This window comes from Ambystoma mexicanum, chromosome 12, assembly GCF_040938575.1.
Source record: "Ambystoma mexicanum isolate Mex_15411 chromosome 12, UKY_AmexF1_1, whole genome shotgun sequence".
NCBI classification, from domain to species: domain Eukaryota; kingdom Metazoa; phylum Chordata; class Amphibia; order Caudata; family Ambystomatidae; genus Ambystoma; species Ambystoma mexicanum.
This window is the reverse complement of record NC_090936.1, coordinates 1,008,743,100-1,008,760,623: the sequence shown is the minus strand read 5'-3', so window position 1 is coordinate 1,008,760,623 and position 17,524 is coordinate 1,008,743,100. Positions and strand designations below refer to the sequence as shown.

At 49.5% G+C, this 17,524-nt stretch overlaps 1 protein-coding gene across 1 annotated transcript in view; it reads left to right on the top strand.

Moving 5' to 3' along the window:
- The first annotated feature begins 2,132 nt into the window (after positions 1-2,132).
- The window catches only part of KCP (kielin cysteine rich BMP regulator), an 823,409-nt gene continuing 808,017 nt past the window's right edge, over positions 2,133-17,524 (top strand). Inside the window, exon 1 of the mRNA XM_069629543.1 lies at positions 2,133-2,762. Coding sequence (XP_069485644.1) covers positions 2,639-2,762 — 124 coding nt within the window. The 5' untranslated portion in view covers positions 2,133-2,638. The remainder of the gene's footprint in view (positions 2,763-17,524) is intronic.

Genomic DNA, 17,524 nt, shown 5'->3' with positions numbered 1-17,524 from the left:
CTGTGTTCCACACAACACACGCTTCGCCCCTACAACACACATCCAGAGGGCTAGTGAATCAACCCACCAAAACACACAAACCACACGGTGGTCAGTCAAAAGGCCGAAAAAAAATCTCGAATGACAAAAATCTCGAGAAAAAAAATCTTGAAAAAAAAAATCACATTTTTTATTTATTTATTTATATGTATTTTTGGGGTCAGGTAAGTAAAAAAAAGGGCCAAAATAAAAAAAATGAAAAAAGGGGGATTGGGGGGAACCCCCCCCCATTTCGAAAAAAAACGTATTGAAAAAAAATTTGATTTTTTTTTTTCAAGATTTTTTGGTTCGACCTTTTTTTCGATATTTTTTTTCAGTCTTTTCACTATAAACCAAACCACACATCACTCTCTAACCAAGCTACAAATCCAATCACACGAGACAACAAACAACTCTAACACTGGACGACGCCCTTCCGGACACAATGAGCCTCAGTGCACAAAACAAAGCCCATCCAGAAAGCTCACACGCACTGATGCCCCTTGCTGCTGGTTCTGCGCGCACCAACAGATGAGCACGACGTCTGTCCTATCCCTCTCTCCGCCACTAACCAACCCTACCCACTTTTCCATACAGATCCACGTGAGCGCCTGACGACCATGAACATGGCAGCGGTGCGCAGCCTGTATCACCTTAACATAACATATGAGACCGGTGCCACGTCTTTTAGAAGGCCCTCGGGTGGATTGCCATGAAATCGGTGCCTTTTGTAAAATGAAGGCTCCATATGATTTCATGGAGTTGCTTCCGAATAAGGACGGCTCTGATTCCGCCACTGGGTGCCTGATACATAGCGTAGCAGAGTGACAGGTGGAACATTATCCAGGTGGCGGGCAGGGGGGCGGGAGGGGGGGGCTGGTGGTACCACAAAACACTGAGCAATGCATAGTGCAGCCGGTTCACAGAAGCCCCCTTCTTTGGGAAATCGAGCAGATTTGCCATATGCTGTTTACCCCTGACGGTCTGCGACATAGCTAAGGTGCCCTGTGGCAGCCTCAGCAAAGAGACCAAGAACTGAATGGGCATGCAATCTGACTTCGCCTCTCAATCGCTCGTGAGTGCTTTTGTTGAGGTGCACGGGGTGAAGTCCGTGTGATACGGTCACGCTGTTTGGAGGCTCTTATCCCAATTACTGTCAATTGCGTATCTTTCATCAGCACCTGATCCAAGTGTCTCGGGGCCATTCGATTCAAAGTATGCGCTAAGAAGGAACATGTTATCAAGGAGCGTAAAGGTGCGAGTATTGAGTAAAGTGGAGGAGCTTTCAGGGGGTGATGACGTTTCACTCTCTACGAGAATAAGCACAATTTGAGAAGGGTGTACCTCGGTGTGCTATATGATTCTCCAAGACATTCAAGGCACTTTTGACATTTCGACTATACATTGTCATGCCATGGGCACCAGCAAAACGCCTAAACCATTATCGTGACTTTCAGAGATCAACCTTGGAGGCTTGAGTTGTACTGGAAACATACATGGAAAAATAGAACTCATGTAGCGCCTCGAGTTCCATCGCAGTGGCGTCTAGGGGCTGTATAAAGTGTGTACCGTAGCTACTGGTAAACAATATAAGTGACATACACGTTGTGGACCTGGAAATGATGAAATGCTTAATTCGTGTTATTCGCCCTTGAGACCTGCAAGCTACAGGCGCATCTCTGACTACAGTAGTCGTTGACCCACTGAGCTGCCTAACAGGTAATACGCGTAAAGTTGGAAGACATAAATTATGGTTAAAAAAAAAAAACATACGCCCCCAGACGAAGATGAGAGTGTGAGAGCAGCGGGCGGGAGGAAACACGCCACTTGGGGAAGACGTTTGTTTGGAAGTGGCTGCTGGAAGCGCCTGTAACCGGACTCCAGCTCCGGCCGGATCCGTCTCCGTGGTTCTTTTCTCGCCGGCCAGAGGTGGAGCCCACCCGGCCCCTGCACTTACAGCTCCCCCTCTGCTCCAGCAGGGGTGCATTACAGGGGGACGCAGGAGGACAGAGTGAGAAAGAGAAGGGGGGGGCGAGATAGAGAGGGGTGTAGTAGAGGAGAGGGGGTATTGTATGCGCGAGAGGGGCTGTGAGGCGGGGGTGGGTGGCGAAGAACAGAGGGAGAGAAGGTGACAGATAGTGGGAGAGGGACGCAGAGTGAGGCAGAGAGACAGAAAGTGGGAGAGTGGGAGTGCTCGGCGAGTGATGCTCGAGTGATAGCTTGCTGGACCTGACGAGGAGACCCGCACACCCTGGGCACGGCTTCGCTCCCAACTGAGGCCCGCTCTTTGGAGAAAGGAGTGGGGGGCGTCCAGCCACCAGCCTTCTCCGACCTCAGAATCAGGACCCTCTGTGTTGTTTAGAAGAACAGAAAAAGGCACAATCGGAAGTAATTTTCCAGGGTGTTTCTTTTAAATAGTTTCCGGCTTCCTGTCCCAGATGGATCTCCGCACGGCGCTCCCTTGCTAGTTGCTACTTATCTGACCCCTAGGGCAACTTCTGGGGTCGCCCGACAGGCACGGACGCCTGCCCCCCTAGTGTTGCCTCGGACCTGTATCTGCAGCTCTGGCCCTGCAGTGACCCCGGGTGGCAGCAGTCGGCTGCCCGTGCGACCCCCGAACATGTGGCTGGAGTTGGCCCTGTGGATCCAGGCAGCGCTGGGGCTGCTGCTCGGTGCCCGCCCTGCCCTGGCACAACCCGAGGACCCCGAACCTCACCTGAGCTTGCAGTACTTCGATGACAATGGTAAGCCCCCCTGTGTCTGTGCTTCGCTTTATCCGTCCGGCTATCTTTTTTCCTCGGGTAACCTGGCCACTCTCTTGCTATCTCTCACTCTCGGTGCTCCGGGCTGTCACCCTGCCTCTCTACCTCTGTCCCACAGTCCTTCTGCCTAGCATCTCTCTCTCTCTCTCTCTCTCTCTCTCTCTCTCTCACACACACACCACTCTGCTATCCCTCTGCGAGCCACTCTTGTGGTCGAATAATTGAATGGACTTATAAAGCGCAGCGATGAGGAACGAGTGGCCTCAGGGTGCTTTCTGACTTGAAGTCGTGTGTTACCACTGGACGAACCCACAGCAGGGCACAAAAGCGGGCTTCTTTTGTGAAAAAAGACGTTTTTCTAATATGTGGAAGGGGAAACCTCTTGTAAACTGTATTTCCTCCTGACAATCCATGCATACAACTGTAGGTTTTCTTTTAGGGAGGGTGTCAGCAGCGCGCAACCCAGAGCTCTACGGTGCCCCCACCCTACTGCATGTCACTAGTCTTTCCATTCAGATGCTGAAACCACCACCCCACTCCACTAATGCACCCCCTTCCTGACCTCCAGCACCCCTGCTTAGATATTACAGAACAGAGGGTGTAACAACGTGCTCTACGCTATCACCTCATAACAATCCCAGCCCACCGCGCCTCTAAATATCCCAGCCCTAGGACCAACAGAGTGCTCCCCAAAAATCCCCCTGGTGTGCATCCTCCCCAGCACAACCAGCCAGCTCTGCCAATGCACCCCATCCTGACCTGCAGAACCCCTGCTTAGATATCACAAAACAGAGCTACGCTATCACCTCATAACAATCCCAGCCCGCCGCGCCTCTAAATATCCCAGCTCTAGGACCAATAGGGTGCTCCCCAAATCCTCCTGGTGTGCAACCACCCCAGCACACCCAGACAGCTTTGCCAATGCACCCCCATCCTGACCTGCAGCACCCCTGCTTAGACCCCTGCTTAGACAGAGACCCAGCGTCAGTTCTGCCACCTCACCACAACCCCAGCCCTAGGGTCAACAAAGCGTTCCACAAATCCTCCTGCTGTGCAACCCCCCTCACTCCCAGCACAACCAGACAGCTCTGCCAATGCACCCACTCCTGACCCGCAGCACCCCTGCTTACATATCAAAGAACAGAGGCCCCCAGTCAGTTCTGCCACCTCACCACAACCCCAACCCTAGGACCAACAACGTGCTCCCCAAATCCTCCTGGTGTACAGCCTCCCCAGGACACCCAGACAGCTCTGCCAATGCACCCCATCCTGACCTGCAGCACCCCTGCTTAGATGTCACAGAACATAGAGCCACAGTCAGTTCTGCCACAACCCCAGTCCTAGGACCAACAAAGCGCTTCCCAAATCATCCTGATGTGCAACCGCACCCGGCACACCCAGACAGTTCTGCCAATGCACCCCCATCCTGACCTGCAGCACCCCTGCTTAGATATCACAGAACAGAGACCCAGTGTCAGTTCTGCCACCTCACCACAACCCCAACCCTAGGACCAACAACGTGCTCCCCAAATCCTCCTGGTGTGCAGCCTCCCCAGCACACCCAGACAGCTCTGCCAATGCACCCCCATCCTGACCTGCAGCACCCCTGCTTAGATATCACAGAACAGAGACCCACAGCCAGTTCTGCCACAACCCCAGTCCCTGGACCAACAAAGCGCTCTCCAAATCCTCCTGGTGTGCAACCAAACCCGCACACCCAGACAGCTCTGCCAATGCACCCCCATCCTGACCTGCAGCACCCCTGCTTAGATATCACAGAACAGAGACCCACAGTCAGTTCTGCCACAACCCCAGTCCCTGGACCAACAAAGCGCTCTCCAAATCCTCCTGGTGTGCAACCAAACCCGCACACCCAGACAGCTCTGCCAATGCACCCCCATCCTGACCTGCAGCACCCCTGCTTAGATATCACAGAACAGAGACCCACAGTCAGTTCTGCCTCCTCACGACAACCTCAGCCCTAGGACCAACAAAGTGCTCCCCAAATCCTCCTGATGTACAACCTCCCCAGCACCCCCAGACGGCTTTTCCAATGCACCCCATCCTGACCCGCAGCACCCCTGATTAGATATCACAGAACAGAGACCCACAGTCAGTTCTGCCACCTCACCACAACCCAACCCAACCCCAGGACCAACAAAGCGCTCCCCAAATCCTCCTGGTGTGCAGCCTCCCCAGCACCCCCAGACAGCTCTGCCAATGCACCCCATCCTGACCCGCAGCACCTCTGTTATCACAGAGCAGGACTCTGCCAGTAGACTTCAAACCTGGCCTAGAGCACACAAAACTGTTCCAGTACTGGGGACCACACACAGCTCCACCAATGCACCTCAATCCTCCCCTCCAGCAAGCCTTGCTTTGATATTACAAAGCACTGTCAGTTCTGCCACCACATCACAGCCCCAGCCCGCTTAACCCCTAAATGTCCCCATGCTGGGACCAACAAAGCGCTCCCCAAATCCTCCTGATGCACACCTCCTGCCCCGCTGCATCGCGTCACAGAAATTCAGAGAGCTCGACAAATGCACCCCATCTTAATCTGCAGCACCCCAGTTGTTAAAGAAACTGACTCATGGACAGCTCTGCCAATATCCACTGCAAACCAGCAACTAAAAAGGTTCTGTGATATTGAGCGCCTTCACAATTTTTGATTAGCCAAGTGCCTGTTTAAGTGATGATTTCCATTTGAGAATTACATTTCCAAAGAATTTGATTAAACTCATACGAGAAATAACGAAATGTTTTGACTTTGTATTAGAAATTAGGATTGGTTAATGAATTAGTTGCAATTACCGTACAGCCCCCAATTGGTGAAATACGCGTGTTTTGCTGCTATGTAGAGCTTTATCAGGCCTAATCGCATGGCGATGACTAACCATAGGAAGCAAACTCTGTAAACCACAGCGAAAACTGAACCAAGTATCGAATCAATGATGGCAGAGGGTGGCATTCCTCTTACGCCCCGGTAACCATCGTGGCAGACTGACACGGTGCCCGAAGTGCCATGCTGGATATGTGATGAGTGAGGGTAGAACTCCTCTAATGCCATGGTGGGCATTAAGTCAGGCTGGCATGGTGCACTTAATACCATGCTGGGCACTGATTTGCTCAGATGTTAGAATGCTGCTAAGACTAAAGAGTTGTTAGGTGTGTGATACCTCAGAGGTAAGAGTGCATACAATAACATGGAGGCACATGGTCAGAGTGAGAGAGTGTGCCTAACGCCATGTTGGGCTTTGTGCCAGCCTGGCAGAGTTCCTCCAAAACCATACTGGTCATCAAGCAATGATGGCAGAGGGTAACAGGGTAGTATGGTGACCAGTGGGTCAGACTGACAACTACCCTAAATGTTATGCTGGGTATTTGATGAGCGAAGGTAAAATTCCTGCATGGTGGGCATAGCATCAGACTGGCATGGTGCGCTTAATACCATGCTGGGCATTGAGTCACGATTAGCTCAAATGTTAGAATACTGCTAGTTTTATACGGGTCATAGATACGAGTGCACCCAATAACATGGAGGCACATGGTTAGGATGAAGGAGTGTCCCTAGGTCTCGGGAGGATAGCTCTGGGCCAACAAGCTCGCCTTGGAAGCAAGACGACACAGAGCAACACAGGTTCGATCCCCGGAAAACCTCTGGTTATTAAGTGCTGATAGGTTATAAATAACCTAACCTATCATATCACCATGCTGGCCATTTAGTCAACAATGACAGATGGTAGAGTTCCCCAAACGTCACAGTTTATATGCCAGCAGTGGCATAGAGTGTCTGCCCATATGCGCCACGCCATGCTGGACATGGGACAAGCAGACCACACTCATTTTAGAGACTATGGGCCCGATTCATGGAATATTTGCCTGGTTCAAAGTGACTTTGCACTGCTGAAGAGTAACTTTGCACTGCCGACACAAACCCTTATTCAAGGAACTGGGCAAAGTGTATTTTTGCAGGGCAAAGTGAGTCAAAATTCATTTTTGCAGTACAATATGACTTTGCACTGCAAAAATACACTTTGCACAGCTCCATGAATCAGTGTTTAGGTCGGCAGTGCAAAGTCACTTTTAAGCAGTGGAAAGTCAGTTTGAACCAGGCTAGAAATTCCATGAATAGGGACTTATATGCATTGTGGGGGGGCTGCTTGATTGTTAGCCCTGCGGATTTACAAGGTACACTCTTCTAAGCGCTGTATGGGAGGCAGCTCGCCAGGGCACCAGGCTATGCCTTGCTTTGGAAACAGCTGAAGCTATACAATTTAAATGAATTTCTGAGGTTACTAAGTATGCCCTGGCTGCCACAGCTCGATTAGAGTTTACCATCGAGGATGTTATGCCAACTCTCTGTGGCTAGCCCTGCTTCCCTGTGCTCCTCAAAATCCAACGCACTCGGCCAGCTCTGGTTTCCAGAGCACCGCAGAGATCCGGAACATGGTCTCCAAACTAGACTGACCAACCGAGGGGTAGATGGGTATGTCTGAGCCCCGAGCCTGCCAGCCTGCTGCTTCCAGGGACTGTGCATTCTGCATGGGGTGGGTCTACTTGCATGTTTGTGTGTGGCCTGCAGTCACAGGTTAAAATCCTGCAAAAGCGAGGGCTCATGGCTGGAAGGTTATGAATGAAGCTTGACCACGGGAAATCGCTTTGGGCAACTCTCCAGACCATCGTTGTTCAGCCTGCCATGCATTGTAGAAAGGGAAAGACCACATGCAGGCTTGGCCTCACTCCAAAAGTGGCAGTCCAGGCCAAACTGCTGGGTCACATCCCTTCTGCAAAAGACCACAGTCAACCCCAGACTTATTTCGCCCTTGTTAGGCATCATAAGTACGTTTTAGCCCGAGTCTCTAGGCACTGGTGGCTCTGGACCCATGTCTTGGCATACCTGTCTCGGGAGGAAAGCTCAGGGGCAACGTGCTCGTCTTGAATGCAAGACGAGGCGGAGCAACACAGGTTCGATCCTCGCGTCCGCGCTTAGAAACCTCTGGGTAGTAAGCATTATAAATAACCCATTACATTACAATTACCTGTCCCATTCTGGAGAAAGATAAGATATGATAAGTCATGTATAACGGGCCCGTACACATGTGTTTCTAGGTGCAACAAAACAAGGGAGGGTACGGAGGGAGGACAAGACGAACTATTTTACTAAGCCTTGGTCATTCAGATCGTGCAAGTGCGGTAACTCAAAGTACAGGGGAAGGGGACGGGGGAAGTGCAAGGGGGGCAGGGGAAAGTGCAATCAGGGCAGCATTGCTCTGAGTAAGTGCAGCCAGGACAGTGCAGCTCTGGGTAAGTGCAGCCAGGAGAGGAATGAATGCAACACTACGGGTTAATGACTGGAAGCATATGAAGAAATGTTAGCAACTGGCAAGCGCTCTGGGCAAACCTAGAGACTTTGTTTTTCAATGTAAGGTTAAGATGAATTTAAAACCTTCCACAAGTCACAATATTTGGTTATAGTTCATCTCTTTAGGGAGCAGAGGATATGGCAGAAGTTGGTCCTTTGCTCTTTGCACCATAGGGAACCAAGCTGCACCACACTGATAAGTCCCAACAAGGCCGAAACATATCTGGGGTTTCATGTGCCAAGGGGGCCTGGCATAGCACAGTACCGCAATTTATTTGGATTTGGCTGGTGCCCTTCTGCAATGGTGCAGACAGGATACAAACCGGTGGTGTGGGAGGCAGTGACAGTGGTTTAGATGACTTCAAAACCTTCCAACCATCACATTTTTTGATCTCAACCATTCTAATCCTGGTAGGGCCGACTCAGCCTTTTATCCTTTTCAGGTCGGTATATTGAGTACCATGAAATTGGTTAATAAAAACAATAATTATTACAACGCTTGGAAGCATGAGCAATCCAGCATGAAGCGCTATATAGAACAACTGATTTCATAATTATTTATCCAATCTACTCTGTGAGCTCACGTCCTGGCTTTGTGTTTGACGAGTTGTCAAGGGCAGAATGCAAGGCCATTTTTCTCTAGGTTTCTTATACAGAATTGCTGTGTTAATCACTTTAGGTTTTTTCACTTTTTTTAAGTTAAACCTTTTTAATCAAAATGCGTTGGTATGCGTTCAGTTGCGTGTGTGACCACAAGTGAAATAAAAGTTAAGTTACTCCTGTTGTAGTCCTTGCCTGTCTCCTAGGAACCCTTTGTGCAAGGTGACTGACTTACTCTGAAGGTGATTGAGGAACTGGTTTCTAGAAATATCTACGTGCTTGTACCTTGACAAATTATCGGTCAATATTTGGGCTGGTGGCTTGCAGTTAGTGCTGCAGATAATATGGGCGTAATTTTAGGGGGGGCGGGACAGGGGTGTTTGTCCCCCCAACTTTTCTGGCACACCATTTTGTCCCCATTCATTTGGCTGGGGCACCTTTTCTTCAGATGTCATGTCCCCCCCCCCCCAACATTTTCAGCAAAGTTACTCCACTGGTAGATAGCCATGCAAATTCATCCACGGTACCTAAGTGACGCGGCCCCTCAGGGAGGTATATGCCCAAATGGATATTTGGTTTACATAGTGTTCTAACTTCTGTTGTGCTGTCTTAGGTGGCCTTGTAAAGTGGATTAGCTGCCATTGCTATGGGCTGTCTGGAGGTGCATTGCTGCTCCAGATCTGGGCTTCCAGAAGCCCCTAGTCGAGCATTACACTGCACGGAAGACAGTGCATTGCATGATTTAATACTGTATCAGTGGCATAACCCACCAGCATTAGCTTTTCTTTTGAGATTCCTTCCTTTTTTACAGTGAGTGGTAACAGTAAGGCTTTGATGCAGGGTATTTGCCTGCAGGCCTTTGCTGACACTATCCTGGCCATTGCTTTTAGAGACTCGTCCATTCTCATGACCTGCAGGATCTTTTCCTTTACTTCTCGCTCTGTTATTTCCGGTCTGTCAACAAGGATGTGGCAATGTTTTACCTCCAGTAAGACTTACTTTTTTCGGGGAAATCACAGGTCTAAAGTGCTTCGTTTGCAGTAGAATGCGTGCCCTTCCGTCTCCATTCACTCCAGGTGACTCTAGTGGGCCCTTCTTGCCTCTCTGGGTCTCTGGTTTGAGCTGTGTCCAACACTCTCTGTACTGTCTTTGGTTACCCACACTGGTGGTTGTTGATTCTTTTATTGGAAGGTTGTAAACATTTCCCATGAATATGCAGGAGGGGATCCCAAACCAACCAAGAGCAGTTCAGTGTAGCAGGGCTTCTACTCCTAAGAATATTTTTATTAAATAATTAGTTTTTAATTTTGGTAACAAGACCATGTAGTTTACAATAGGTTTTGTAGGGTAAGACATGAAAAAATCCATTAGATTCCAAGTCAACGAAAGTGCACAGGAGAATTGTGCAATGCATTTTCATAATGCTTTTGCACACTATATGCCAGTATTCTACCAATGTACAAAAGTATTGTTATGCTGACTATGTCCATTAACGTCCATGCTGGCTGAAACAATATATTCCAGTATTCCCATATAAGAACATACTTATGTTTGCTTTACCCACAATGCCAGTTTTGATACTATGAGAAAACATCCCCATGCTGGCTCAACCAGTATTTGCCAATAGCCCCATGAAAGAACATACCCCTGTTGACTTTGCTCTTAATGTCAGTAAAAATCATACGCCACAGTAAGAGTGTCCTTAGGTGAATATACAGGCTTGTATTGGTGCAGCCAGCCAGGGCATGTTTAGTACATGTCCAGACTGGCTGCAACAATTTAGGCCTATATGGCCACGTAAGAACACTCATCTTGTTGGTTTTTCCCTTAACACCAGTATAAAATGACATGCCACAGAATAAAAACAACCCTTGCTGGCGGCCCAAATGTAAGAATATTCCTCATGTTGCTTTGCCCTTAACACCAGTATGAGATGCCATGCCACAGTAAGAAAACATTTTCTTGTTAACTGTAGAAATGCCTGTCCCCCGTATGTATAAACACTCATCATGTTGGCTTTGCCATTAATTATATTAATAAATGTCATGCCATAGTAAGATAACCTGTCTAGAGTGGTCACACCAGTATGGCCATGTAAGAATACTTATGTTTGCTTTGACTTTAATGCCATGAAAGAAATGCCAAGGCACAATAAGAAAACATGTATGTGCTGGCTGCACACAGGACCCCCTCGTGTTAGAACACTCATGAGGTTGGATTTGCCATTAACACCAGTATAAAAATGTGAAGCTATAATAAGAAAACATGTCTTTGCTGGCTGCACAAATGCCACTCCAGATATAAGAACCGTTACCATTTTGGCTTCGCCCTTAATACCAGTAGAATATACCATGCTTTAGTAAGAACACATGTTTGCTAGTTGTAGAAACACCACTCCCCCAGCATGTAAAAACACTCACCATGCTGGCTTTGCCCGTAACACCTTTGTAAAATGATGCCATGCCAAAGTAAGAAAACATGACCTTGCTGGCTGCACAAAAGCACCCTCCCCCACCACCCTCACCCCCACACTCATCATTATGGCTTTACCCTTGACACCAGTATAAAATACCATGTCACAGTAAAAACATGTCTTTGTTGGTCGCAGAACCCAAGGCCCCATGTAAGTACTTTTCGCTTTACATTTTTGGTGTCTGCTCTATAGTCGATGTTGGCTCAGCACCACCTTGCCTATTAAAGAGGAACCACACCTGGTTAAACAATCAGCTCTTGGTGTTTGTCTATGCTATTCCAGGAGGATAGCACAGGGGCAGCCCGTTTGCCTTGGAAGCAAGACGACGCTTTGCAACACAGGTTTGAATAACGGGCTCACGCTTAGAAACTGGCGCCCGGTATTAAGCCTGTTATAAAAGAACAATTATTATTATTCAGAAATCTCGTGCTAGTGCTCGTTAACATTCTAGCTCGCATTGCTGAGTTTTTTTTCTCAGTAGGCTGCGCAGTATAAGTGTAGCGATTTTTAAAGCGCGGACAAGCTCACAGGCAGCGCGGCATTACAAGAACATATAGGTTGGGGATGAGCGGCAGGGTATTCAGGGTCAGTGGAGTGCTGTCTGAATAGTGGAGGTGTCAGCTCATTCTGGGCACGGGAGGAGTGGTCGCTAAACAGAGTAGGAGCCCTCTCCGCCCCCACTTCCCTACCACCGCACCACCCCTGACCAGGCTGGCCTGCAGCACGAAAGCCTCCAGGACTGATCCCCTGCTGGTTAAGGACTGGCTCATTGTATGTAGTTACTACTCTCCTCTTCTCCATCCAGCCACGGACTGTCATAGCAGAGACAGACAAATCACACATCACTAGTGTGGTGGCCCACCTCCGGTCGGGACACCAAGAGTCGGGATCACCCGACACGCATACTTCGGCTGCGGTCACGCAGCAAGCAGGAAGCTCTCCCCTTCCTCCTGCCTCGTGCACCTCATCCTGAACCGTTCATAGTCCCTATTGACCGTGGGCCTGAAGTACTTGTTCAGGGCTGCGATGGCTGTGCCATAGGAATGGTCTCTAGGCCGTAAGGTCCAAAACAACCTATGGACAGCCTATCTGGCGGAGTACAGGAGGTTGGACGTTTTGCTCTATCCTTGACTTCCACCGTCTCGAAGTACAGCTCCAACTTCTCTACCCAGGCTATCCACCAGGATCCTAAACTGGCAGGCGCACCCACCACATCAAAGCGATACAGTGGCGCCAACTGCCCACCTTGACGACACACCACCTCGTTGTCCTCCTCCGCCATGCTGAATACTGGGCGCGGCGCAGTATGCGTCCACTGCCGATGGGCTTTCGGTCACCCGACCACTGTGAAAGTCCTCAAAGGCGCACAAGCACTCCCTGAGGAGCCGCTACCCTCTGTGGCCTTGTTGAAGGTTAGGATGTGATGATGGCCTGATAACTTTGCTGATCCCAGGCCACGGAGGGTGCACTCCTTGAGGCGCCGCCACCCCTCGGGGAGGGTACTGCTGGTAGAGATGCCAGGACGGCCAAATGGTGCTTCAGTGCCCACTGGACCGGACACTCCGGCCCTACAGCACCTTCCTCTTACAGGCTGCAGTGGCCCTTTGCCTCATGTAGCATACAAGGCCTTTTCACACCAAACGACATATAAAGTTTAATGTATATCTTTTCCTTGTGGCCCGGTGTTTCTGGGCCACGTCCATGTAGTCCTGTGGGGTCAGCTGTTTTTGCTTTCACCAGCTGGGTGCTGCAGGCCACACCCCTTCCTTTGTCTTGTGTTGGGTGAGCATTTGTGTAGGCCATGTCCACTTTCCTGGGCGTACCACCGGCCTGGACGAATTGTGATTAATATTACATTTCACTGTGCGGCCTGGGTCTTGGGGCCATTTGCTCCTTCCAGGGCAGTCCTCCACTGCTTCCCTTTTGGGCCACTCCACAGGCAGAGGCCATGAATCCTCCCTTCTCTTTCACTGCCAGGACTGGGTATTCGTGGGCCACGCCCACTGTGCATTGTTTGGCGGCCACGCTCCTTCCACGCTTGCGGACACCAGGCAACCTGGGCAGGTACACTGCACCAGGTCCCTAGGCCACCCGCCATGCGGCTGACACCGGCTCTTCACCGCACACGGTCGCAGGCCGCGACCGTACAAGCGGATCCTTTGCCCCACCCATTCCACGAGAGGAGAAAAAAAAAGAGAAAACCTCGGGGAGCCCGCACATGGATATGCGTGGGGGGCGAGATCTCCTCGTCGCCAATGTGGTGGCCCGCCTCCGGTCACCGGGGCGTCCCACATAAAGAGTCGGGATCACTCGACACGGATACCTTGGCTGCGGTCATGCACCGAGCAGGATGCAGGGATCACCCTGCAGTGTCCGGATCACCAGATGAACCACAGCATCTTGGGGGCACCCAGGCCGGGGCAGACGATCACGTTGCAGACCACAACACCAAGAACGGGACACAGACACGAGTTTTCGCTTCCTGGGGCTCTGCTGCACTGACCCTGACGTACTAGCTGAGCCCTTTTTATTAGAGGACCATCATGACAATGTCATGACGCTTCCTCGCACAGAAACACTAGCACACACACACCATCAACGTTGGGCCCCCCATAACAACTAGCCTAAGTAAAGTACCTCTGACACTTTCTGCAGCTCCCCATGTCCTCCATAGCTTCACAGCTTGGGTTGCAGGACAGGAGGTTCACTTGGGTGCATGCTGTTGAGATCTGTTCCCACACTGCAGGCCACATGCACAAGCCCAAGAAGGGGCAACTCACTTTTCATCCCTCTGGGGTTATACATTATTTATGCACTATTAAAAAAGGGGTAATATTAACACCAGTGTTGGGCAGCAGGGTGGCACGCATTACCTAATAGCAAGCTGTCATCAGTTGCATTTATGGTTACCAAGGCCATGTGCAGAGTGGCTCTGTACACTGTCTGGTTGAGGGCAAAGTGAGAGAGAATATGAGGCTGCTACTAGGGAATGGGGATATTTTAGCAATAGGTGTAGAACCCTTCTTTTTCCGGGCCAGTACTTCCAAGAGCAGAGCCGTCAACACTAGCGTGAGCGGGGGAGGCTATTTTAAGACGTTCAAAACTGGGATGTAGCCTTATACTGCCCTGGCTGCGTGTAGCATCAGAGTGTGCCCCGGTTTGCAGCAGGGGACTGGCTGTCCAGAACTTTCTTGATGTTCCAGAGAGAGAGACCCATCTGTATATAGGTTGAAGTGGTTTTAAAGTATGACGCTGCATATTATCTCTGTCAGGACAGGAAAAAATCTTATCGCTGCAAATCCCACGGGAAGGAGAGCAGCCAGGCGTCTGTAAGGAACCATGGAGAGCAGGCAGGCGTCTGTAAGGAACCATGGAGAGCTTGCACAAGCACGCTGCAATTCAAGTGGCATTCTTTTCTATTGGCAAGGAGGTCAGGTGCCGCTGGCGGGCAGGTCTGTGGTGTGGGGTGGATTGGTGCCACAGTAGACTGGGCAGGAGCCTGCTCCAGTTTCAGGCAATCTCCCTGTGATGTGTATATTAGTTATCTCACACAGGATTTGTAAAGCATTCCTCTGCCTCTCCAAATCACACATGACCTTGTGGTGCTGTATTGTCTGAATAGCCTTGCAAATGGGTAATGAACAAGTCTAGTTATGGGAGATTACACCACCATCCATAGGTCATTGCCCCTGTGCCCCTGTACTTGCCCATAGCAGAGATCAAAGCAGAAAGCCTGGATGGGGATGGGCTGGTGACATTCCCCAAAATCTTCAACTATAGAAGCGGAAGTGATCCTGGGAGATCCCTGGCGGAGACCACTTACACTCACCCCTTAGTTCCAGCTGCTTGTAATGTGTCATTTCTCTTTGGACGATGGACCTGTCCCTGTAGAATTGTATTGTCCAGGATCGTGATTCAGTACCTGAGGACTGAGGTGCGAGTTATGGCATATGCAAGGTCTTTTATAAGTAAAGCCAGGTTGGACCCACGGTGTGGTTTTCAAATTCTTGAACTCCTAGGTCCCTTTGCTTGAATAACGCTGGGAGTCCAGGAACCACCGTCCCCTCCCATGTGCTATTACAGCAGGAGGCCTTGGAACTCTTAGTGCTAGCCATAACGGCAGAGACGTGGCGTGAAGAGATTTGCTGTAATTAAGCAATAAGCCCCGAGCCAGCAGGAGGTTGGGGGGTATTACTGCTTCAAGTAATGCCCCAGGGACTATATTTACCGTATAGCGTTCTTTCACCGATGGGTGACATTTCAAATATTCCCCCCCCCCCGAATACATTTTACCGAAAAAACACATCCAAATTCTTAGGGGGAGTTAGAAAGGTATATATTTATGCGGTGGGTGTGGTCAGGAATAGATAAAAAATAATAGGGGATGGAGGTCTTCGGATGAGCTCCCCAAAAATAAAAATAAAACAATTTCGATTCGTTTTTTTCTGTAAAAAATACTCAGAAAAAAAAACCAGTCAATTGTCACCCATTGCTGAAATGACATAGAACCATATTTATAGGCCTGATCGAAGCAAGGCCCTCAACGTAGGCCCTGTAGGTATTACCTGAAGCAGTAATGCCCCCCCATAAAGCCGCTTAACTAATAGTTTATTTTTAAAGTTTCATAGCTTAAAATTTTTTATCACCTTGGATAGGGTGAGAAGGGACTAAGTAGTCCCTTCTCGCTTTCCATGGTGGCGAGTTGCACAACGGGGCACGCCGGGAACAGTAGTGTTCTAGGGCACTGGAAAAGAATAAAGAAGCTAAGTGGGATGGGGTGGGAGGGTGCACAAGCTGTGGAAAAGGGGGAGGGGTTGAGGGGCAAGGGAGATCACTTACCTGGTAACGCGGCAGGGAAGATGGTGGCCTCCCACACTGAGGAAGCTTGGAGCGGTGGAATTACTGTATGGTATACCCTTGATCCGAGCCTCCTCATTGCCAGGCAGGCCTAAGCCACGCCCCCGTCGGTTACTAATGTAATTTAGTGCCTGGCTTGAGGTTGGAAGCAAAAGTGGGTTAGGACCAAGGATTACACTACATCATTCAGAGAAACTCTTTGTATGGGATTGTCGCCTTCAAAGAGAGTTGGCTGCATGGTGGAACTACACAATCCCTAACCACGCACCTTCCTGATTCGTAGACAAAAAAGAGGAATGCGATCTCCCCAGTGGGAAGACAGTGGGGCAAACAGTGATTTGAAGGATGGAAATTCAAAAGGATCATTGGGCACTATTGCTGATAACTCTAGTAGTAACCATGATCTATGAGATCAGCAGCTGGTGTTGTAAGGCATAATCGTGTGACTTCTAAGTATTAGTAAACATGTAATATTAGTATTAGTGTTCAGCTTATTATAAAACATTTTTTTTTAACATGCAGCGAACAAGAGTGACAGAACACTAGGTGCTTGGCTCAGCTCCAGTTTAGCGCGCCATTCACACAGACTCTCGAGCCAAGCCAGAGCCCGGCGTGTCGGTGCTGTAGCCAGACTCAAGCCTTTATTATGTTGCTCACGTCTTCCCCACTGTAAAGTGACAGGAAGCCTTTGCTCACTTCATGGAAGCTGCAAGCATATCATACATTCTCCATGGTATCATGTCCTTGGTATCGGAATCAACTGCCTACGCCCACCGCCTCATCACACCGAGGTTCAGACTGGTCGGAGCTGGTGGGACCAGCTTCCCGGTCACTGCAACAAAACTTTGGAATTCTATGCCACTAACTCTGAGATGTGAGCAATCTTACTGGTCATTCCGCAAAGATCTAAAAACATAACTCTTTACATAGAGGACCACCCTGCGAAGGATGCTAACAAAATGTGGACAATGGTTTCTACACCCTTGCCACACAATGGGCAATCAGTGGTGTCTTTCTCATCCCAGTTTCTTGTGTAGTTTCGTAGTGGCAGGGAGCCTAGCCGCAACCTAATAAATAAGGCAAGGGCATATGCTGGGTTGGTTGTATGCAGGTAGCTTTCAAAGCCCTGCATCTGTTTCACAATTAGATATCCAGGGCCTGTTCTTAAAGCCGCTACAGTTGTCATTGCTCTGATCAATTCATACCTTTGAAAAGCCGTTCACCCTGCCCTTCGAATCTGCCCCATTGAATGCTTATTACCTGTAGGGAGTGAGGCCCAGCCGTGCCAGCCAGCCTTTGACATGAACAAGGCAGGTAATCTTCTGCCTGCCCCCCAAAGATAATATATACATTGGGACATCGTCATATTTCTCCAGGCTGCCTCATATCTGGATCCATTAATATACAGGTCTAATCGCTATTTCTTCATCAATGGGTGGAAGATCGCAC